This window comes from Salvelinus namaycush, chromosome 16 (genome assembly GCF_016432855.1).
Source record: "Salvelinus namaycush isolate Seneca chromosome 16, SaNama_1.0, whole genome shotgun sequence".
NCBI lineage: Eukaryota > Metazoa > Chordata > Actinopteri > Salmoniformes > Salmonidae > Salvelinus > Salvelinus namaycush.
In genome coordinates, this window is record NC_052322.1 from 17262415 (window position 1) to 17287414 (window position 25000).

The following is a 25000-nucleotide window of genomic DNA, read 5'->3' on the forward strand; positions in this document are numbered from 1 at the left end:
AAGCTGTAGATCAACTCTCCAGTAGGAGATGCTTCCCAGCCTATATATATAGATTTTTTTTATAGTGAAGATCTGACGTTGTTTCAAAGGTACAAATTCAACATATTTTATACAAAGTTCGTCTAAGTTGAAAATTTGTTAAAATTCTGACAATCTTACGGTAAAAATGTCACACTCAAAACAACAATTGATAACTTTGACTTTTTTCAAAATAAAATGTATTTTTCACGTAGATTCCACATAGCAATATGTTAACAATTTACATTGAACCAACGTTGATTCCAGTAGCGGAGTGTGGGTAAAATTACTGGGGAAGTCAAGACCAAAAGAAAATACATGTTAACACCTATGTGTTGTGATAATTGCGTTGTTTGCTCTATAACCTGTTAGTTCATATGCCTTGCGACCGTGATATATAGGCCTAAGGCCAAGACAATAAGAAGTGGTAGAATAAATTAAACCACACCTTTGTTTCATCACAAAACTGGAGAGCAACCTCTCTCCGGTGAAGTCCACAAAGCATATTGCATGTAACAAACAGTTACATGACCTACAGCATGGTCAAACAAGTTCATGTTTCCAACATTTTCAGACTACTAAACAACTATTGATTTAGAACCATGGAGAGTTACTGCAAGTCGCAAAGAAAACAAGAGCTGCCTCCACTATTCCTGCACCGTTTCAACTTCAACATTCCAACATCATCAAATCACCTCTGCTTAGTCTAATACAGTGACAACTAAAAGAAACCAAAAACAATTTAGTCCAATCAACGTAAGCTAAATATGATGTGGCTGTCCATGGTTCTGTGTGTGTGTGTGTGTGTGTTCGTGTGTGTGTTCGTGCAAGTAGAAAAACATGTTGACTCACCGTACTTGAAGAGAAATGCCAATGGCATTCTCCTCTATGACTCTGTAATAAAGTACACACTTTTATTTTTTGTTGTCCTAGGCTACCTGGCTAAAATTCTTGCTCGCTAGCCTAACTTCCTTTCATGGGCAGCATCAGCTAGTTAACATTAGCCTTCTACATCTAGCTACATATTGAGCTTCCATCCTCTCAGTCCAGGGGCACAATGTATTTTATGGTTGGATCATAATTACCGTTATAATAATTGGCCAGTACGTAGAATTAAGTACAACCACAAGTCCAAATCGCTATCTCCATCCATGGCTAATTTAGGAAAATAACAATGTTAGCTAGCTAGCTAACCACCGGAGGACAACAACACAACGAGATGCAACAATTCAAGTATTTCTCTGTAATAGGAGTGAAGCCAAATCCAAACTGGCTCCCGTTGACAATTATTTTTTTTTGCACCAGGACCATTTACAGTTGAGCTCACTCAGTTTAGCTCAATGCTGATTGGCTATTATTTAATACTTTTTTTTATCAAGGGAGGCCAAATGCTCGCTGGCTTCCCTTGCATTCAATGCTACGGGCAGCAACAATGTCATACTCTTTATGACCAGACAGCATCAGATAGATGGCCTACACATACAGAGACAGAGGGGCGCTGTTTTGCTCGCTCGGATGCTTTCTGCGGTGAGAGACAGTACATTCAGCCTCTTGTGAATTGAAGGAAAATTAGGAAAACACAGACTAAATAAATAATTTGGTATGTTTTTTTCTTGGTACATTTTTGGGGGAAGCCTGACTTCCTTTGGCTTCCATGAATACAAGCCACTTGTTGATTCAACCAGTTTGTACTCAGTGGGTTATTTTCTGCAGACATCTTCCCCTCTCTCCACTGGGATTCTCTGCCTCTAACCCTATTACAGGGGCTGAGTCACTGGCTTACTGGTGCTCTTCCATGCCGTCCCTAGGAGTCGTGCGTCACTTGAGTGGGTTGAGTCACTGACGTGATCTTCCTGTCTGGGTTGGCACCCCCCCCTTGGGTTGTGCCGTGGCGGAGATCTTTGTGGGCTATACTCGGCCTTGTCTCAGGATGGTAAGTTGGTGGTTGAAGATATCCCTCTAGTGGTGTGGGGGCTGTGCTTTGGCAAAGTGGGTGGGGTTATATCCTGCCTATTTGGCCCTGTCCGGGGGTATCATCGGATGGGGCCACAGTGTCTCCTGACCCCTCCTGTCTCAGCCTCCAGTATTTATGCTGCAGTAGTTTGTGTCGGGGGGCTAGGGTCAGTCTATTATATCTGGAGTACTTCTCCTGTCTTATCCGGTGTCCTGTGTGAATTTAAGTATGCTCTCTCTAATTCTCTCTTTCTCTCTTTCTTTCTCTCTCTCAGAGGACCTGAGCCCTAGGACCATGCCTCAGGACTACCTGGCATGATGACTCCTTGCTGTCCCCAGTCCACCTGGCTGCTCCAGTTTCAACTGTTCTGCCTGCGGCTATGGAACCCTGACCTGTTCACCGGACGTGCTACCTGTCCCAGACCTGCTATTTTCAACTCTCTAGAGACAGCAGGAGCGGTAGAGATACTCTTAATGATCGGCTATGAAAAGCCAACTGACATTTACTCCTGAGGTGCTGACTTGTTGCACCCTCGACAACTACTGTGATTATTATTATTTGACCATGCTGGTCATTTATGAACATCTTGGCCATGTTCTATTATAATCTCCACCCGGCACAGACAGAAGAGGACTGGCCACCCCTCATAGCCTGATTCCTCTCTAGGTTTCTTCCTAGGTTTTGGCCTTTCTAGGGAGTTTTTCCTAGCCACCGTGCTTCTACACCTGCATTGCTTGCTGTTTGGGGTTTTAGGCTGGGTTTCTGTACAGCACTTTGAGATATCAGCTGATGTAAGAAGGGCTATATAAATAAATTTGATTTGATCTTTGAATCTTAATTTGGAAAACGTGGTCACATAGTAAAATCTCCCTCCGTTTTTTGTCATTCTGTTACCAAAATTTGCATCTGCACTGTTCCTGAAGTAAATGTGTTTTAGTAAAATGTACAATGGTGTTAAAAGTAGACTTCTGCATATGGGTGTATGGTTTGTTAAATTTTACAACCTATGGTTTTATCTTGGCATACATTTTAAAGTGAAAGTAAGACTCAGCATCACTCTGTTATCGTGGAATTGCCCCCATATTATTACACAGCTACTTCCTCTCAGTTTGAGTCATTCTCTCACTTCATCTACGCATGACAAATGTAGTCCCACTCTCTGGCACCCTTGGTGACAGATAGAAATAATACTCACAATGATTCATTGCTGCAAAACCGGAAACGCTGCCCTGTGATGGGCCCTCCCAATATAGAGTAAATCAGTCAAGCATGACATAGCACAGACCACAATAAAGTTAGATGGAGGGAGATGTCATGGTCACATGTAACATTCCAGCACTTACAATAGCAGATGTATAGGCTATGTTGTCTGTATTTTAACAAGACAAGGAAAGGGAAGGAAAAAGGGATTGCAGTTGCAGTTGAGATCTACATAAACTACATAACATGTTCATAATAACCCAGAATCCTGCTGATTTGGAGTTTAACTATGCATAATTCAAGTCTAAGCATCTGCTGGGTTTCAACCTTTATAATGTTTATATTGCTTGTGTTTTCAGCTAAATGTGCTGGGAACCAAAGTAGTAGGATTGATATGGTCATTTTAAAGTCCATTGACATTCCCATGGAATTGACATTTCCATGTCAATGTCACTATTAATACTCACCAAAACAAGGAAGTAAAATTCATTAGAACACCATTCCAACCTTTGACCTCCATATCATAATGTAACAGCTAATCAAATACATAATCAATCCACCCTGAGGACACAATGACATCCGGATGAACCCTCTCTGTCTCAGCGTACTCAGGGTTAAGACAAACATAAATACAGAGAAATCCCAATCTCCTTCTCAGACCTGGCCAGATAAATGAGAGGGGTTGGCGAGCTATTTGGAATGAAAACAGTGGAGGAGGGAGGAGGAAGAGGGGGGTTTCTGAAGCACGGGGCTAAGTCTCCAGCACTGATCAGAGCTGGATGATGCAGACAGATGAGAAGGAGGGAGGAGGAGAGGAAGGAGGAGCAATTGGTGGAACAGACTGGCTGAGGCTCGCAGCTCTCAGTCTTTCCTCTGTGCTTGGCAGGGAGGCTTCTATCTATTTCTCTCCCTCCCTCTTTCTCTCTGGTCTCTTTATTTTGCTGACAAAAACACACACACAGGCAGGAGGGCTCGCTCCCTCAAACTCACTCAGCCTGCACCATGCTACCCTGGAGAAGAAGTAAGTTTGTTCTCGTGGAGGATGAGGCCAAGACAAAGCCTAAGAGCCTTGGAGTGGGGCTGACCTACCAGTCCATCCTCTCCTCCCTGGTGCGCTCCTGTCCCGACCTGCTCCCTGACTCCACTCCCTTTGACTGGCTGGGCTCCGTTTTCCAGAGCAAGAGGCAGACGGTGGAGCTCAATAAAGAGGAGCACACCTACAACGTTCGTTACCTGGGAAGCATCGTCACCATCACAGCTAAAGGGGGAGGCTGCACACAGGACCCTGTGGCTAAGATCTGGCAAAGGAGTAACTACGGAGAGCAGAGCGTCAAGATGATGTTAACAGTGGGTCTTCAGGGCATCCGGATGGGCACAGACAAGACAGGCAAGAAGAAGCCCACCCACCTATACTCTCTGAACCGGATCACCTGCTGCACAGCTGACCCCTGCCGGCCCAAGATCCTAGCCTGGATCTACAGACATCAGGTCAAGAACAAGGCGGTGGTTCTCCGGTGCCATGCCGTTCTGGTCAGCAAGTCAGAGAAGGCCAGGGCCATCGCACATAGTCTCTACCAGACGTCCACCTCAGCCTTCAGTGAGTTCAAGCGGCTGAAGAGGCAGAGTGATTTCAGGCACTGCCAACAGCAGCTGCTGGGGGAGGACATGGTGCCGCTGATGCCTCTGAGGAAGCTGCTCAATGGGCAGTGCCACTACCGGCCACCTGCCGACAGCCCTGGAGGCCCCAGCACCACCCGTCTCTGCTCCATCGCAGAGGAGGAAGAAGAGGACGAAGAGGTGGAGGATGAGAAGGTGGAGGAAGAAGGGTATGAGGGAGATGAAGAAGCTCTAAAGGACACTGACCTAACTCAGTCATATGGGTCATGTGAGATGAGCCTAGGGGACATAGTTAATGGACTGGATGAGTGCTATATCAACATCAACATAAGCATCAGCGACAGCAACAACAACACATTGACATTTGTCAGTTCTCTAGTGTGAGAGGAGAGTACGTGGATATGGTGTCATATTACCACAGAGCCACATTCGTCCTCTTCTCCTTTCACTGGCAACCTATTTTCACTGGCTCTTTCCTGTTGTCCACAATTTGCAGTGTCTGTCAGGGAAGTTCTCCTCCAGTGCTCTTCTGGGTCAAGGAAGGAAGAAAATCTCTGTTTGGGAAAGGAATATATTTTTTCAGACGGCTCAGACAGACTCTGGTTTGTCAATTTCAATTTACTGTAACAATTTGGTGAGACTGAGTGTTTACAATGAGGGTTGTGTGAGAGACTGATAATAGCACAATTAAAAAGGGAACAATTTCCGAGACTGTTGAGAGAACTAACACTGAGCTCGTCATAGTACTGCCAGGTCTCACATCTCACCCAAACCCAAATTGTGTTTACGTTTGTGTAACTTGATATTTTGTAAATACAGTGTTTTAATGTACGCAAATTTTGATTGACTTGTACTTTTTCAGAGAGGTTGTTTATATGACAAGATGTATACTTTCTACTAAGACAGTCTGTAAAATGTAATTTTCCACAGTTGACCTTACTGAGGTTCAACCCTGAGCAGAAGTTTAATACAATTTTACAACAGCATAACTCCGGCAGATTAATGAATTAGGCTATAATTTGGGAATCAAGCCATTGAGTTGACATGTTTATTGCTGCCATTTGTTAAAGCCCTGTGTATTATTTATATCCACAGTGACATTTAATGCTGAGTCTTTTGTCTTTCTTAATGAGACACCTTTGATCTCAAGGCTGTTGTTATGTTATATCTCCACACTGTGATACATTTGTGACCAAGGAGACAAATGAGAGTATGCACAAATATGTGTAGTTTTTGAACATTTGTTGTTTTACCTATAAACGAAACAGAGATACATGCCCCTGAGTGTGTATTATATTTCTATCAGCAGGATTAAGGATGTGTTTGCATGACTGCCGGACCTTTCTTCTCTCAAAATGGCAGACACACTGAGGAAAGAAAGATACATCTGTTTCTCACAGGTGAATGAACCAGACCACAAAATATTTAGTCTATTCTTTTATCTAATTTCCTAAAGATTGAGTCTTTACTATTTAACAAAAACATTGTGATTATGGTCTTTGTTATATCTACATGAAATTAAGTTATTGTGTAATAAGTAATAAAAAATACCCCCCCGAATTTCATTTTTGTATATGAGTGACACATTTAGACAGTTACTGACTATCAAAGCTGAGCATAGAGCATTTGTCTGATTATGGTAAATCTGAGAGCTTGATTTGATTCTCGTCTCTACAATATTGTATATTTTGAAGTTAGTCTAAACAAGATATGGAACAACAAAGAAATCAACCAAACACAAAGCTTCTCAGGGCCACAATTACCGAAGAGGTATCTTGTTTAGTATCCACCACCACAAGACATAAACAGTCACGCCACATTAAACCACATCTAAATTGGACCTTGCCACTTGGTTAGATGTAGATTGGACGGACCAATCTCTGCTGGGCTGGTATTGGCCACTCAGCCCTTTCCTCGGAGTGAACCAATTAATCAGAGCATTGAATAGTTCAGGAAAATAACATAAATTCCCTGCCTAGGCAAGAGTGGGCTGCCTGTCAGACTGATACAGAACCAACTGAACTGAGACGGATACCAGGAAGCTGGCATACTTTTTTACTGTCAATATGCTAATCAAGATATCAGACCAAATTCATTTGTGATGTGAAATTCTAATGAAATGTTCATCAAATGGATATTGTAGTTCTCTTAAACGGATATATACTTTTTAAGCATAATTATCATAACTATAAATTTCTCCAGTTCCTGCAGCTTTTGGTAAATAATAATACAATATAACATTCACACTTCAAAACACATCACAAACGTGTATATTTACAATGTTTAGTTATGTAACAAATAAACAGACCTGTTATGTTTTGACAGATTGGCTTCGCCATACAGGAGGCTTCCTGTCATTTTTCATTTGCCGATCTTGCAGAACACAGAGCCAGTTCAATTTACTCAGGTTTAAATTATTTAGATGGATTGGTCTTTGGTGAGATTTTCTGGAACTGTTGTTGTCAATATATTCACTAATAAACTACCTCTGAGAAGGTAGAGGATCACCAGTCTGTAGGGAAACAATAAGGAAACTCCCAACCACAAATCTACCCTAGTTCACCTTGGATGAATACAAAAGACAACACATACAGTTAATTTTGTATTTTGTGTGAAAATACACTACATGACCAAAAGTATATGGACACCTGCTTGTCAAACATGTCATTCCAAAATCATGGGCATTAATATGGAGTTGGTCCCCCCTTTGCTGCCATAGCAGCCTTCACTGTTCTGGGAAGGCTTTCCACTAGATGTTGGAACATTGCTGCCGGGACTTGCTTCCATTCAGCCACAAGAGCATATTTTTTTTTATATATATTTTTTTTTATTGAGGTTGAGCGATTAGGCCTGGCTCGCAGTCGGCGTTCCGATTCATCCCAAAGGTGTTTGATGGGGTTGAAGTCAGGGCTCTTTGTAGGCCAGTCAAGTTCTTCCACACCGATTTCGACAAACCATTTGTGTATGACCCTCGCTTTGTGCACGAGGGCATTGTCATGCTGAAAGAGGAAAGGACCTTCCCCAAACTGTTGCCACAAAGTTGGAAGTATGGAAATGTCTAGAATGTCATTTTATGTTGAAGCGTTAAGATTTCCCTTCACTGGAACTAAAGGACCTAGCCCGAACCATGAAAAACAGCCCCAGACCATTATTCCTCCTCCACCAAACTTTACAGTTGGCACTATGTATTAGGGCATCAAACACAGATTTGACCGTCAACCTGCCAGATGGTGAAGCGTGATCCATCACTCCAGCGAACGAGTTTCCACTGCTCCAGAGTCCAATGGCTTCACAATAACAGCACTTACAGTTGAAGGGAAAAAAATTTACGAACTGACTTGTTGGAAAGGTGGCGGTGTCACATTGAAAGTCACTGAGCTCTTCAGTAAGGCCATTCTACTGCTAATATTTATCTATGGAGATTTCATGGCTGTGTGCTCAATTTTATACACCTGCCAGCAACGTAATAGCCGAATCTAGAGCCCTTCAGGCTCTGATCAGGCCCTACACCCAAACAAGGGCACTGCGTTCATCCACCTCTGGCCTGCTCGCCTCCCTACCTCTGAGGAAGTACAGTTCCCGCTCAGCCCAGTCAAAACTGTTCGCTGCTCTGGCACCCCAATGGTGGAACAAACTCCCTCACGACGCCAGGTCAGCGGAGTCAATCACCACCTTCCGGAGACACCTGAAACCCCACCTCTTTAAGGAATACCTAGGATAGGATAAAGTAATCCTTCTAAGGGGGGGGCCCCCCTTAAAAGATTTAGATGCACTATTGTAAAGTGGTTGTTCCACTGGATATCATAAGGTGAATGCACCAATTTGTAAGTCGCTCTGGATAAGAGCGTCTGCTAAATGACTTAAATGTAAATGTAAATTTGAAGGGGTGTCCACATACTTTTGTATATATAGTGTACATTCATTATAGATTTTTATTGAGAACTAATGTGAAATGTAATCTAAAATATCTGATTTGGTCCATGGGGTGAAATAAATATTTCCATACACATGCATGTCCGCCCCCCCAACAGAATCACCACACACACACACACACACACACACACACACACACACACACACACACACACACACACACACACACACACACACACACACACACACACACACACACGCACCCACACACACGCACCCACACAGCCATATGAACTAAAGGTCTCATTACTTTCCAGGTCTCCTCTCTGCTCTCTCTGTCCCCCTCTCTCCCTTCTGAGTGATGGCTCATTGATCCGAAATGTCTTGCCCACAGCACACCTCGTTCCCTCTCCTCTTGCTGCCTGGTGTCCAGGAGAGCTGATTAACACATTCTCCAAAGGCTCTTTTTCCTGGAACACACAGACGTGGAATTGCTGTGGAATGCAACATCGTCTTCCCCATCCCACCAGGCGACGATGATGTGCCTGTGGTGGTGTCACACTGCCCTGAGCGTTATTCACTAGATAACAGATAGAGAGAGAGAGAGATACTGGGGAAGCCAGGTAGAGAACAGCTGCGAGGGCAGAGCAACCTCACCATGTCCCCACAGACTCCCTGCTACCTCTTTGTTCTTCACTGCTGCATAATACGTTGCGCTCCACAGCAATTCCATGTATGTGTGTTCCACATATTATGTGGGCAACACATAACACACCATGTGTCTTGCCACGTGTTTGATTAGATTTCTTTCATGTTCATTAAGAACACCAGTCTCCGGTGGCTGATTCGCTGCCAACAAGCCTCTAGAATAGATGGTGAGATAGCGATTGAGCCCCAGTATTCTGGAAGACATCCATGAGCCACCTAGCCTGCTCTGCTGCCATCTGTTCACATTGGCTCTGTTTTGCTGGGAACGCACCTGTTTACACAACACGCTGTATGGCTCCTCCGCTAAGTGCACCCATGTCAGACATAACACAGTCATGGAATGGATGCCACAAGACAAACAATGTTACAGGAATTATTACTGTGTGTCGTGTACAGATGGACAAATTGGATATCACATAACATATTAATACGTGAATGTCATAAGACAAACAATGTTGCTGGAATTATTACTGTGCATCTGTATTGTGTCATACATCTGAATCTAGGCCTACTATATGGAAAACCTGGGCATTACACAGGGTGGGATGCGAATCCATCTCAGGAAAGATACACTACTGCATATGTACAAAAGTATGTGGACAACCCTTCAAATGAGTGATTCGGCTATTTCAGCCAAACTCATTGATGCCAGCTTTTCAACAAGTCAGTTCTGGAGTGACCATCTGGCAGTCAAATGGACAAATCTGGGTTTGGCGGATTCCAGGTGAACGCTACCTGCCCCAATGCATAGTGCCAGCTGTAATGTTTGTTGGAGGAGGAATAATGGTCTGGGGCTGTTTTTCATGATTTGGGCTATGACCCTTAGTTCCAGTGAAGGGAAATCTTAAGCATACAATGATATTCTAGATGATACTGTGCTTCCAACTTTGTGGCAACAGTTTGGGGAAGACACTTTCCTGTTTCAGCATGACAATGGCCTTGTGCATAAAGTTAAGTCCATACAGAAATAGTTTGTCGAGATCGGAGTGGAAGAACTTGACTGGCCTGTACAGAGCCCTGATCTTAACTCAATCGAATACCTTTGGGATGAATCGGAATGACGTATGTGAGCCAGGCCTAATCGCCCAACATCAATGCCGACCACGCTAATGCTTATGGCTGATTGGAAGCAAGTCCCCGCAGCAATGTTCCAACATCTAGTGGAAAGCCTTCCCAGAAAAGTGTAGGCTGTTATAGCAGCAAAGGGGGGACCAACTGCATATTAATGGCCATGATTTTGGAAGAACATGTTCGACAAGCAGTTGTCCACATACTTTTGGTCATGTAGTGTATGTAGAAGTCAAATTGTGTGACAAACTGCATATAATGCAACCCCACTGAGCTCCAAACCAACAAAGCTTCCTGACCTTTTCCATTTCTTGCATCTCTTAAAATGTGCTCCTAAAAAAAGACTTGCACACCTTGCAAGTTACAAATGAGCTGCCCTGGCCAGTGTTTTGCTGTTACGCAAAGCTGTCAAACAGTGGCAAGAGAAGCCATCATTTTCTTCTAGAGAAGAAAATAATCTCTACTGTCAAAGGCATCATCACTAGGATGATTATCATTATAAAGCATTATTTCTACCCAAGCAGCCTCCCCACGAGGCTTCGTCTCCATGACATAGATGACAAATAAAGACTTGTTTGTGATGAATATTGTATGGCCCTTCAGGAAGGGGGAAGGAATACTTCAATATAGTCAGAAACACACACACACACACACACACACACACACACAACTCTGTTATGTTCAGCCATTTGTACTCTACAGCGTCTGATTCAGAACCCATAAAACCTGTGGCTTAAAAAAATCTGCAAAACAATGTAGTAATTCATGAGAACCAGGGGTAAGTTACTACCATTAAACCTTTATGGTGTTATTCCATCAGAACAAATACCAAATAAAGTCTGATAGGAACGTAATAAATATACAACCACTGCCCAGGCAGTCTTTCTTTAGCCTGTACTATATGCATGCTAAGTCATTGTGTTCCACAAAAAGTATATTCTACTTTTTTCTTGTAGGATAGTGACTGTAAGCCTAAATGCACTGTTCCAGTGTCTTAGAAAAGCATGGCGAAGGTGTTGGTAAATTTATAATACTGAATAATACTCACTGGGAGCAAAGTAATTTCCTCAGATTTAATAGAGATGGTTTTATGTAATCCACTTTTTTATGTAATGCACTGGAGCTGGTTTTATGTAAAGACATTAACTGTACTTTCCTACAGACTCACCATTACTAGCCTGTCCACTTAAAACTCTTCAGACAGAACAAATATTTAATCTAAGAAGCTCACATGTACGTAGCTGTGTACATTAAAACATTTGCTACTCAGAGAGGAATCATGTATTTTAAGCCTTCTTATCTGTTGATGTGCCCTTGAGCGAGATACCTAAAGGGGAACTGCCCCCCCTGATTTGGCCTATTTATTTTGCTTGCTCCTCAAGACAATCTGGCAGCCATGACAGAAGACAAACGTGAGTTGGCTTGGGGGTGTGGTTTGATATGAGTGTTTCTTGGGTGTGTCCTTGCCACCACCAAAACTCACCCATCTGTCATGACCTTGCCCTCAGCTTCTTCTTCCTCTTTGGTATAATGGCGTTTGCAACAATTATATGTGCATTACGCCACCTACTGTACAGGTTTATAATAAGGATCCCCCCTAAAATCTAAATAAAGCAGGATAAAGAATTTCAAATGTATTATAAGAAAACATGTAAAAAAAAATCCATACACACTATCAATAACAAAAATTGTATTAAACTAAATCAGCCTGCTTTTCTGTTCTAATCAGGTCCCTACACAGGCTCCTGTAAGGGTGGGACATTTACTGGCAACAGTAGTCCTTGCAGTGCTTCTGTCATTAAATCTTGGAGGCCCAAAAACTTCTCAGCTGCAGAGATGTCCAGCTTCATGGACATCTTGGATACTTGTGCAGTAAAGTTAATAACCGTGGCTATAAATACTACAAAAATCCACCAGCGTCACAATAAGTGTGTCCAGATCACTTGATTGACGTATAACATTTGCAACTGGTTGAGGTACATGTATTGCCATATCTTCTTCAGAACTGTGGCCTCTTGCCCCTTCAACGCTCTTCACCACCTCCACATACAGTAGGAGATTTGCTGTACAGCCTCGATCCTTGACCCCTCAACCTTTCTCACCCTAACAGGACATTCAGGAATATGATCCACACCACAGTTGCAACGTTTTACATTCACAGACTCTTCAATAACATATTCCTTCCGTCTGCAAACACTTGACCAAACTATTTAGACTTCTTGCATTGCGTCGGGTTTTGCACGAACGCTCTTACGTGATATCTTATATATCCCTTGCCCTCAGCGGTTTCCCCCCACTCAATCACAACAAACAGGTTGAGTTCAATAACTACAGGCAAATGTATGGGGAGATGCCGGAGGAAGCTTTGAAGAGGTCAGTAGCCTGCAGAGTAATATGAGAGGAATACAATTTCTGAATCTATTTAGATATCATAAACTAAGCGGTTTGATAACTTTCAAATGTAGTAACAAGTTCATGTAGAATAAACAACCCTTTACATATTACTATAGAAGCAGTGTTTTACTAATATAGCAATGTGCACCTTTCATTGTTATTCCCAGCTGATACAAATACTGCGCCTATCGGCATTTTGTCTGGTGCCAACGCGCCTACCTTGGTAAATATGTCAGTGGTCATACCTTCCTGTGTGGTGTCCCATATACACAACAGGAGTTCCCTGGTGCAGAATACACATGGTTTCTCCCTCCCCATATTGACGTATACCATTCAATAATAAAAAAAAATACAATACAAGTAGAAGTTGTATCTAGTAAACTTTTAATGACGAGTGACAGGTGTCGTGGCAATTTCCTGTATTACCAAATGAGGAGAGTTACAAACCACACACCAGTCAGAGTTATACTTAAACTTCATCTTTAATTATATGAGCTTCACCATAGCCCTTTGACTCTCAGATCAATTCAGTGTCTATAATGAATTCTGAGAGTGCCTACAAAAGAATACCAAGATCTTTTACAGCCAAGATACACCCCTCTCAACTTACATGACGAACCACAGATCTTAGGAAAACTTCACAAAGGGCCTTTTACTTGAGAAAGGAATATCCCATAGCCAGATAGCATTAGCTATAAATTATCGTTCAGTTTGGTCTCTAAGACGAGGTTCTAATCTCGTTCCTGGTACTTCACAGTGCCAAAACATTACCTCATCCAAGGCATAACTCAATTGTCAACTCTATATTCTCCCATCTCAAGCAAACCCCCTCTTCTCCCCACTCCTGTACAAGCTCACTGAGGGGAGTGCGCACAGACATTGTGGAGCTAAGAGATAATTGGTTCCCCCTTAAATCACACCATCCCTTCACATGGTTTAACAGATACATTCACATATGAAGACAATGTTCCATTCTGACCTCCCTCTTTCTGATATTCTGCATATTACCAGAGACATGTAAATGACAAGCCTGACCTCTCCCCTCTCTGGGCCCCAAGTGACTTTTCCCTAGCTGAGAAGGGAAAAGTGCAACTGCCAACAGTATAGTCCAAAGGGAGACATTCTAATGACAAGTATCTCACATAAGCATATTATGTAAATAAAACATCTTATTTATCTATGTTACCCAACTAATTCTGATTCATCCTCCACACAGGTCTCTCTCCATTAAGAGGCATCATTACCAAGCCTGTCTGTCAGTCTGGACTTCATCACATCATCTTGCAAGTCTCCATGTGCTGGCTCCATACATGTTTCTGTGAACACATAGTCACTGTTCTATTACCAAATGGCAGTTAGGATAGGCAATATCTGTAACAAAAACAGGTACCATGTTGAAGATTGAACAAGTCAGATAAAACCTACCCAATTATGGTCTCCCTTTGCCAGAGCCCCATTGATGGGCATGGCAGCATAGATCTGCTCCCAGCCCCTCAAAGACACTGGTCTGTCAAACACACACACAGACCACTGATTTCATTATCAATGGTGGTTATGACTAGCATTGTGGAACCAACCTGATCGCTACATTCACCTTTCTATTTCACTTCAGATTTCATGATACGTGGTTCCACCAGGACAGATTTTGAAGATGAATTGGGACAAAACTCAAAAATGTTTTGACCTTTGACCAAATGTCACCAACCTCATTCAAGTGTCCTCCCTGTTCCGTTTATAGGAATGGTTTGAGCGAGGGCATGTCTGCGTGATGCTGAGGGTCCCCTTGCTGGTCTTCTCTATGTGGCACACCCTGATCCGTTTCACCTGTCCTTGTGATTGTCTCCACCCCCTCCAGGTGTCGCTTATTATCCCCGGTGTATATATCCCTGTGTTTCCTGTCTCTCTGTGCCAGTTAATCTTGTTTGCCAAGTCAACCAGCGGTTTTCCTTGTGCCTATTTCCTCTCCCCTCTGTCTCTTTTGGTTCTAGTCCCCCTGGTTTCGACCCTTGCCTGTCCTGACTCTGAATCCGCCTGCCTGACCACTCTCCCTGTTCTGTGTTCAAGCCTATCCCCTTCTACTGTTTGGACTCTCATCTGGTTACTGAACCCCTGCCTGACCTGACCTCGAGACTGCCCTTCGTCTGGTACTGTTTTTGGACTCTGACCCGGTTTATGAACTCTCGCCTGTCCCCGACCTACCTTTTGCCTACCCCTTGGATTAATAAATATCGGAGCTCAACCATCTGCTTCCTGTGTCTGCATTTGGGTCTCGCCTTGTCCTTAAACTATGTTGCATGTTCGGTTGCAAACCGGACATCTCTCGAACAACTGCAGCAGGCAATCTTCATAAACAATGTACTTCCTCATCTTATGAGGTGGTGTTGACTAGAAAGGCCTGTGACAGGGTGATACAATTGACAGCCAATTGGTAAATTGCATTTTGTTATAAAGAAAGGACAAAGCTTTAATAATGCACTGATAATGCACTTCACAACCAAAATTACTCTACCACTGGACCCTCAGCATCATGCAGACATGCCCTAACTGTGACCATTCCTATAAATGGAACAGGGAGGACACTTAAATCCAAATGTCACCAACCTGATTCATTAACTCCAGAAAGGTGAGACGTGTTTTTAATTCTAGTGCTGCTCTGCACACAAAAGCTTATTAGCTAAGTAGCTAGCTAGTTAACATTTGCACTGGTCAAACGTTAAACCAAATTGGAAGTTCAAAAACATTCAAAGATCCGAAACAGTGGAACGGAATGAAAAAATAATGGTTCTGTTAAAAAGGAATGATTGGAAAATAATTTTGGTTCCAACCCATTTTAAACCTAACCCTAACTACACTGGGAACCTTATGTCTAACCCTAACTTTAAAGTAAGATCACAAAGCATTTTTTTGTTTTCAGGAATTTGTACGATATAGCCAATTTTGACGTGTGGCTGTGGTACCTAGTGGAAACCCTAATTCAATGCTTTACAGATGTAGACTGACTGTAGCTCCAGATTGGATTATATTCAGGCCAATGACACTGTTACAGCATGTTGGTCCTAGTTTACTGTATTAGTCAGACTTAGAAGTGAGTTAGCTACCACCATAGCTGCATCTAACTGCCTGTAGCTCTGGCCCTGAAGCAAGGATATGCATATTCTTGGTACCATTTCAAAGGAAACACTTTGAAGTTTGTGGAAATGTTTTATTTTATTTATTTTTATTTCATCTTTGTTTAACCAGGTAGGCTAGTTGAGAACAAGTTCTCCTTTGCAGCTGGCCAAGATAAAGCAAAGCAGTTCGACACATACAACAACACAGAGTTACACATGGAATAAACAAACATACAATCAATAATATAGTACAAAAATCTATATACAGCATGTGCAAATGAGGTAGGATAAGAGAGGTAAGGCAATAAATAGGCCATGGTGGCAAAGTAATTACAATATAGCAATTAAACACTGGAATGGTAGGATGTGCAGAAGATGAATGTGCAAGTTGAGATACTGGGGTGCAAAGGAGCAAGATAAATAAATACAGTATGGGGATGAGGAAGATTGGATGGGCTATTTACAGATGAGCTATGTACAGGTGCAGTGATCTGTGAGCTGCTCTGACAGCTGGTGCTTTATTAAAGCTAGTGAGGGAGGTAAGAGTCTCCAGCTTCAGAGAGTTTTGCAGTTCGTTACAGTCATTGGCAGCAGAGAACTGGAAGGAGAGGCGGCCAAAGGAAGAATTTACTTTGCGGGTGACCAGTGAGTGCTGCTATGGTGACCAGTGAGCTGAGATAAGGCGGGGCTTTACCTAGCAGAGACTTGTAGATGACCTGGAGCCAGTGGGTTTGGCGACAAGTATGAAGCGAGGGCCAGCCAACGAGATCATACAGGTCACAGTGGTGGGTAGTATATGGGGCTTTGGTGACAAAACGGATGGCACTGTGATAGACTACATCCAATTTGTTGAGTAGAGTGTTGGAGGCTATTTTGTAAATGACATCGCCAGAGTCGAGGATCGGTAGGATGGTCAGTTTTATGAGGGTATGTTTGGCAGCATGAGTGAAGGATGCTTTGTTGCGAAATAGGAAGACGATTCTAGATTTAATTTTGTATTGGAGATGTTTAATGTGAGTCTGGAAGGAGAGTTTACAGTCTAACCAGACACCTAGGTATTTGTAGTTGTCCACATATTCTAAGTCAGAACCGTCCAGAGTGGTGAGGCAGGTGCGGGCAGCGATCGGTTGAAGAGCATGCATTTTAGTTTTACTTGCATTTAAGAGCAGTTGGAGGCCACGGAAGGAGAGTTGTATGGCATTGAAGCTCATCTGGAGGTTTGTTAACACAGTGTCCAAAGAAGGGCCAGATGTGTACAGAATGGTGTCGTCTGCGTAGAGGTGGATCAAAGAATCACCAGCAGCGAGAGCGACATCATTGATGTATACAGAGAAGAGAGTCGGCCCGAGAATTGAACCCTGTGGCACCCCCTTAGAGACTAGCAGAGGTCCGGACAACAGGCCCTCCGATTTGACATACTGAACTCTATCGGAGAAGTAGTTGGTGAACCAAGCGAGGCAATCATTTGAGAAACCAAGGCTGTTGAGTCTGCCAATAAGAATGTTGTGATTGACAGAGTCGAAAGCCTTAGCAAGATCGATGAATACGGAAATGTGAAAGGAATGTAGGAGAATATAGCACAATAGATCTGGTAAAAAATAATACAAGAAAAAACCAACCGTTCTTTTGTATTTTTTTGTACTATCATCTTTGAAATGCAAGAGAATGGCCATAAAGTATTATTCTAGCCCGGGTGCAATTTAGATTTTGGCCACTAGATGGCAGCAGTGTATGTGCAATGTTTTAGACTTATCCAATGAACCATTGTATTTCTGTTCAAAATTTTGCATCAAGACCGCCCAAATGTGCCTTATTTGTTTATTAATAACTTTTCATATTCAAAATTGTACACCCTCCTCAAACAATTGCATGGTATTATATCACTGTAATAGCTACATTATTTGAACAGTGCAGTTAGATTAACAAGAATTTAAGCTTTCTGCCAATATCAGATATATCTATGTCCTGGAAAATGTTCTTGTTTCTTACAACCTCATGCTAATCGCATTAGCCTACGTTAGCTCAACCATCCCGTGGATGGATCCCGAAGAAGTTAACCCTAATTTGCTGACCCTGTAAAACAACACATTTCACTGCACACTGCATTAGGAAAGTATTCAGACCCCTTGACTTTTTCCACATTTTGTTAAGTTTATTCTGAAATTGATTAATTCGATTTTCCCCTCATCAATCTACACACTATCCCATAATGACAAAGCAAATACAGGTTTTTCGACATTTTTGCAATGTCTAAAAACTTAAATAACACAACTATTCAGACCCTTTACTCGGCCTTTTGTCTTCTTCGGTATGACCGTACAAGCTTGGCACACCTGTATTTGGGGAGTTTCTCCCATTCTTCTCTGCAGATCCTCTCAAGCTGTGTCAGGTTGGATGGGGAACGTTGCTGCACTGCTATTTTCAAGTGTGAGACCTTATATAGGCAGGTGTATGCCTTTCCAAATCATGTCCAATCAATTGAATTTACCACCGGTGGACTCCAATCAATTTGTAGAAACATCTCAAGGATGATCAGTGGAAACAGGATGCACCTGAGCTCTTTTTCAAGTGTCATAGCAAAGGGTCAGAATACTTATGTAAATAAGGTAGTTCTGTATTTTATGTTATATAAATTGCAAAAATATCTAAAAACCTGTTTTTGTTTTGTCATTATGGAGTATTGTGTTTATATTGATGAGGGGAAAAAATTATTTAATCCATTGTAGAAAAAGGCTATAACGTAACAAAATGAGGAAAAAGTCAAGGGGTATGAATACTTTCCGAATACACTGTATGTGACAATATAAACACATATTTTTGGTAATCAAATCCTTATACCTTCAGGCTATAAAGTGTTGCCATTACATCCTGTGTACATATTACCAACACAGTCATGATATGGGTTCATCCTCTATGGTCCTCTTCCGGTTGGACTCATAGACATACACAGTACCTGTACGTCATTAGCTGTCTTATTACATAACATCACAGTCATGATATATGGTTTCATCCTTTGAGGACCTCCTCTTATTGCTAGACTCATGTACTTCTATGGCATTGGCTGGGCTCCACAGTCATAGACGTACTGCAACATCATTGGCTGTGAAGTCCAGCCACAGCACAGATAGGAAGTAAGAAGGTGACACATACCCATTTAACTTGCTTCTGGCAGAGCCTCCACTGACATCGTTAGCCTCATTTAGAGACTAATTATGAAATCAATAACCTGGAGAGAAGAGGGTGGTTGGTTGTTTTGTAAAAGTGTTATTTTATGTGTGCTAATTAATCCAGGTGTTACTAATGTCTCAGGATGTGTGTTGAAATGGTTTGGTATAATTATGGTATAACTCTGGGAGTATGTGAGTCAGTTGGTCCCTGATATACTTTTTTTGGGGGGGGGGGGGACATTATTCTATAAAAGAAATAGACAACATACACTATGCTACCAAATTACATTGTGGCAATGTCCAGCTTTTTTAAGAACACCATAAAGGGGCCATGGGAAGGCTGGATATTTCTCTGCTATCTTCAATATGTCATTCCACTCACCTTGGTTTACCCCCTCCACCTCTCCCAGCTCCTATCTCAGATTAAAACCACCAGGAGGTTGTAATGAAGATAATGCACCCTGCCAGAGAATAATGTCTGATGCCATTGATTTAACCAACTGCCCTTTATGAACCCCCATCCCCCTGCAGATAGACAGATGACTAATAACCCCAGTTCAACCCATCGTGGTTATTCTAGTCTGAATAAGATATGAATGGGCTTCTGATAAGAATATCTTATAGGTAAGATTGTTATCTAAAATCGTACAAAATTAGCACAACATGTGAAGCCATTTGATGTTTAGGCTAGTTATACTAATAAAACATAATAGAACAGTTTGACAAACCCTGTTTGTAAGCTTTTAGATTATATCAAACTCAACAGTTTATCTCTATGGATGTCTCATGGTAGGGTGAGGTATGCAAAATGGGTCAACTTCGAGCACCTCTAACACCTGAATGTTTTGGCATTCAGGTCCAAAAAGTCCCTTTCTGAACCCTTCTACCATGGGCAAACATGTACAGTATGGAAGGTTTCGTTCAAATTAAAAGGGGTGCCCTCAGAAAGTGATTGAAATCATATTGAACGACCCTATGTTAAAGAAAATGTATATTTAATTTACACCTTTTAGGTCAAATTCAGACTGTAACTGGTTTCCCTTTATCGTACATATTTAATTGTACAGATGACCTGACCTTGGTTATTGCGTTCCGCTTGGTGTATCTCAGTCATTGGCAATCCATTTGTGTGATGAAACCTTTCCAGTTCCCTGACAGAGAGAGCTGACATTCATTTGTGATCAGCAGGAAATCATTATCAAAATTGTCAATCTGCTGTGATGAAACCCTGCAGGTACCGTTAAGAGAGGTATTGCAGAGGCTTGCTTTTAAAAAAGGATCAAATGGATTAGAGACGCAAGACGTTATACAGCATTAAGGTTTATCTGAGGCCAGATGCTGCCATCTTAGTTCCGGATTTACAGAGGAAGTTGTAAAAGTTGAAAGTTAACTTTGTAGATATTAAGCTACATGTATGGGTGGCAGGTAGTCTAGAGGGTTAAGATGGCTGGGCCAGTGACTGAAAGGTTGCTGGTTTGAATCAATGAGCCGACTAGGTAATCTGTCAACGTGCCCTTGAGCAAGGCACTTAATCTTAATTGCTCCTGTAAGTCGCTCTGGATAAGGGTGTATGCTAAATGACTAAAATGTAAATATACAAAATTGCATTTCCAAAGACCTCCATGTAGCCTTCATTCTCACCCCTAAACTTTCCCAGCTAAGGCATTACGTTCTGAGAACCATATGTTTTGGAGAGCGTGGTTGTCCTACGGTTATTTTGCTTACAACCTTCCCACAGATTTCTGGGAATGGTGCAGGATAGTGGCTTTAGAACATTCTCAGCCCATTTAAGGAACTTGACAAAAATATATATATATTGGTATTTCATTACTTGACAGAATGTTTCCTTAAAGTTCAAAAATGGTTACATTACATTCAAATGTTAATATTAATTGATATGAATATGAATAATATTGATATTCTAGGAACTTTCTCTAACTGGTTTGACATTGGGAATGTCAGTACTTCAGCATAACCTTTCCTACAGTTTTCCCCATGGATCTATTTAAAGCAATGTTAAGAAACAATATTCTTCTGTGGGAATTTCAGTACTTCAGCATAACCTTTCCTACAGTTTTCCTCATGGTTCTATTTAGTCATGTTCTCAAATTGTTCTGATAATGTTAAGAAAACCTTGCATGAAAACGTTAGTAACATTCAAGAACGTTCTAAGAATATGATTTAAAAACATACATTCCGTTCTCAGCATCAACAAAACTCAAAACTCAGCATCAACAAAACTCTCTCTATCCTCTATATTGTTAGGTGTGTTCAGGTGTAAAGCCGCACCCACTAATTGGCCACAGCTGATCTTAATGAGTGTTTGTTTCCTTTGAATGGGGTCTGTTTGAATAGACTAAAATGAACAGCATTGTATGCATAAAAAAATGGCATGCTAGCTCCATCCTGTTGGCACAGTGGACTAATTCCATGGATAGAGAACAGAAGATTATAGGTTCAAATTGCACTGATGCCTTGTCAAAATAAACAAATGAATGTATTTTCATGATTCTTTGTGTCTTATCTGTGCTTGGGAGTTCAAAAAGTTAACACAAAATAAGCTAATAGTGTTATTGAAACATTCAGTGAAAGTTTGAAGGAAGTTAATTAAAAACATCAAAATAACCTATAATTTCCATTATCACAGCGTTCATAAAACCTCCGTAGAACAACGTTTTCGTGAACCTCCCTGCAACGTAAAAATGTGCGTTCCCAGAATAGGCTAAACATTTACATTTTAATTTTTACCAGTCAGGAAACTCATGGCTTTGTTCCCAGAACTAATGCAAAACCAAAAACCTACGTTCCCGCAACTTTCAAGGAACCCAATTTTCTAGCTGGGTTGTTCCTTCCTTCCTTTCTTCCTTCCTTCATGAAGCACTGCACCATGAATACGTACCTAGGTTGTTATGAAAGCACTTATCTCTGAAAGCATTAGGGGAAAGTGTAATCACTTCTAAATGAAACTGCGTTTTGGATAAGTAAATGCATCCGTCGATTTCAAAGTTGCCATGATGGCCTTATGTAATAAAGCATTCTCATTGGTTGACGGATCATCTGGAATCTTGTGGTTGTCATAGTGTTGACCCGCTAGGGAAGGAAGTTGATCTTTGTAGAACTTCATCAGTATAGGTAACCTTTACCTTGCTAATACTGTATTAGGAAGTGTTAGTGTTTTATGTAATGGGCAGTAACTAATAACGCTGGGATCAAAGACTGACAGGCCATCTGACTGGTCTCTTCATCACAACTGTGGAGAAGTTACTGAGACATATGAATGGAGCTGCAGAGCCCGGTGTGATGGAAACTCAAACTCTGCATGTCAGTCTCAGCATCGTCTTCACTCAACCCAAAGGAAAAGACAGGAAAGACATTTGTCTCTTTTACAGGTATGAACATTTTAAAAAGAGTACCCTAGCAATTGATGTCAAATTCTTACATTTTTACTTTGTTAATAATTAATGAGTAGAGGGTGTTCAGAAGATGGTGTTAAAGCAGAAATATTCCCGTCTCGCCTATTCAGTAAAGCCTTCCTCACCTTTCGGCCATGACAGCTTTGAAAAAATAAGCATCTTGGTCATTTTGTCATAATAAATGGATACAAAGCTTGTCAGATTTATCCGTTTTAGACAGATTAGACAAAATACCAGAAGAGATACCTTTTATCTTGGGTGTATTTTTGTTGTGTTTCTATTGGGTAAGCATGAGGGTTTAATATTCTCTTTGAAAAAGAAGATAAGAGCAGAGAGAGAGTGTGTGCATGCCTGCGCGTGTGTATGAGAGAGAGAGAGTGTGTGCATGCCTGCGCGTGTGTATGAGAGAGAGAGAAATTGCACTCAAGTAACAGTTTCGTACCCTCAATCCCATGTCTGAAGAACCCCTGTCAGTCAACCCACTGTCTCCTCTCAGAGCCTACCAGAGCTGCATTCTGAACAGCCGTCTCAGCCAGTCCTTTGATCAACCACTGTTAACCAATACACATGTACAGCCATGGAGCTGTGCTCTATCAGGCGTCTTCCAGACACCCTCTCTCAGACACTAAACAGCCTGACCAAAAGGATCTCAACACAGCTGATGAAATCAAAGAAAACACTGCCTGGGTCACATATAATGTCCACGAATGGAAAATGTGTGTGTTCACGTGCTTGTTAATTATGAGTGTCTATGCGTGTGCATGTGTCTGTGTGTGCATGTGTTGAGGGCTTTTGATACATACAGTATGCTTGAAATTGACATTAAAACTGAAAAACATATTTTTTGATTGACAACTCTAGCTACAGTGCATCCTGAAAGTATTCAGATCCCTTAACGTTTTCACATTTTGTTACGTTACAGCCTAATTCTAAAATAGATTAAATTGTTGTTTTTTTCTCATCAAACTACCCAAAATACCCCATAATGACAAAGCAAAAGCAAGTTTTTGAAATTGTTGCAAATGTATAAAATAAAAAACAGAATTATCACATTTACATAAGAATTCAGACCCTTTACTCAGTACATTGTTGAAACACCTTTTGCAGCGATTATAGTCTCGAGTCTTCTTGGGTATGACACTACAAGCTTGACACTGCTGTATTTGGGGAGTTTCTCCCATTCTTCTCTGCAGATCCTCTCAAGCTCTGTCAGATTGGATGGGGAGCGTCACTGCACAGATATTTTCTGGTCTCTCCAGAGATGTTTGACCTGGTTTGGTTCAAGTCCGGACTCTGGCTGGGCCACTCAGAGACTTGTCCCGAAGCCACTCCTGCGTTGTCCTGGCTGTGTCCTTAGGGTTGTTGTCCTGTTGGAAGGTGATCCTTTGCCCAGTCTGAGGTCCTGAGATCTCTGGAGCAGGTTTTCATCAAGGATCTCTCTGCACTTTGCTCCGTTCATTTTTCCCTCAATCCTGACTAGTCTCCCAGTCCCTGCTGCTGAAAAACATCCCCACAGCATGATGCTTCCACCACCATGCTTCACCGTAGGGATGGTGCCAGGTTTCCTCCAGATGTGATCATCTCCACCGGCACAGCCAGAAGAGGACTGGCCACCCCTCATAGCCTGGTTCCTCTCTAGGTTTCTTCCTAGGTTTTGGCCTTTCTAGGGAGTTTTTCCTAGCCACCGTGCTTCTACACCTGCATTGCTTGCTGTTTGCGGTTTTAGGCTGGGTTTCTGTACAGCACTTTGAGATATCAGCTGATGTAAGAAGGGCTATATACATACATTTGATTTGATTTGATTTTATGCTTGGCATTCAGGCCAAATAGTTCAATCTTGGTTTCATCAGACCAGAGAATCTTGTTTCTCATGGTCTGAGAGTCTTTAGGTGCCTTTTGGCAAACTCCAAGCTGACTGTCATGTGCCTTTTACTAAGGAGTGGCTTCCGTCTGGCCACTCTACCATAAAGGCCTGATGGTGGAGTACTGCAGAGATGGTTGTCCTTCTGGAAGGTTCTCCCATCTCCACAGAGGAACTCTGGAGCTCTGTGAGAGTGACAATTGGGTTCTTGGTTACCTCCCTGAAAAGGCCCTTCTCCCCCGATTTTTCAGTTTGGCCGGGCAGCCAGGAAGAGTCTTGGTGGTTCCAAACTTCTTTAATTTAAGAATGATGGACGCCACTGTGTTCTTAGGGACCTTCAATGCTGCATAAATGTTTTGGTACCCTTCCCTAGATCTGTGCCTTGACACAATCCTGTCTCGGAGCTCTATGGACAATTCTTTCACTGTCAACTGTTGGACCTTATATAGACAGGTGTTTGCCTTTCCAAATCAGGTCCAATCAATTGAATTTACCACAGGTGGACTCCAATCCAGTTGTAGAAACATCTCAAGGAAAGTAAAGTCACTGAACAGGGCTTTACATAATGTACCACTGGGAGGGGTACGGTCCAGAGGAGCGGTGCTGGGTTCCGGTGG

The 25000-nt window shown here is 42.0% G+C and overlaps 1 protein-coding gene across 1 annotated transcript; it reads left to right on the plus strand.

The window, feature by feature from the left end:
- The first annotated feature begins 4174 nt into the window (after positions 1–4174).
- On the plus strand, positions 4175–5173 carry LOC120061183 (protein FAM43B-like). Its single transcript, XM_039010788.1, has one exon. The coding sequence runs from the start codon at positions 4175–4177 to the stop codon at positions 5171–5173; it is 999 nt and encodes a 332-aa protein (XP_038866716.1).
- Positions 5174–25000: the final 19827 nt, after the last annotated feature.

What these genes read in the sequence shown, in the direction of transcription:
- LOC120061183 (XM_039010788.1), top strand. Translation starts at nt 4,175, where the DNA reads ATGCTACCCTGGAGAAGAAGTAAGTTTGTTCTCGTGGAGGATGAGGCC.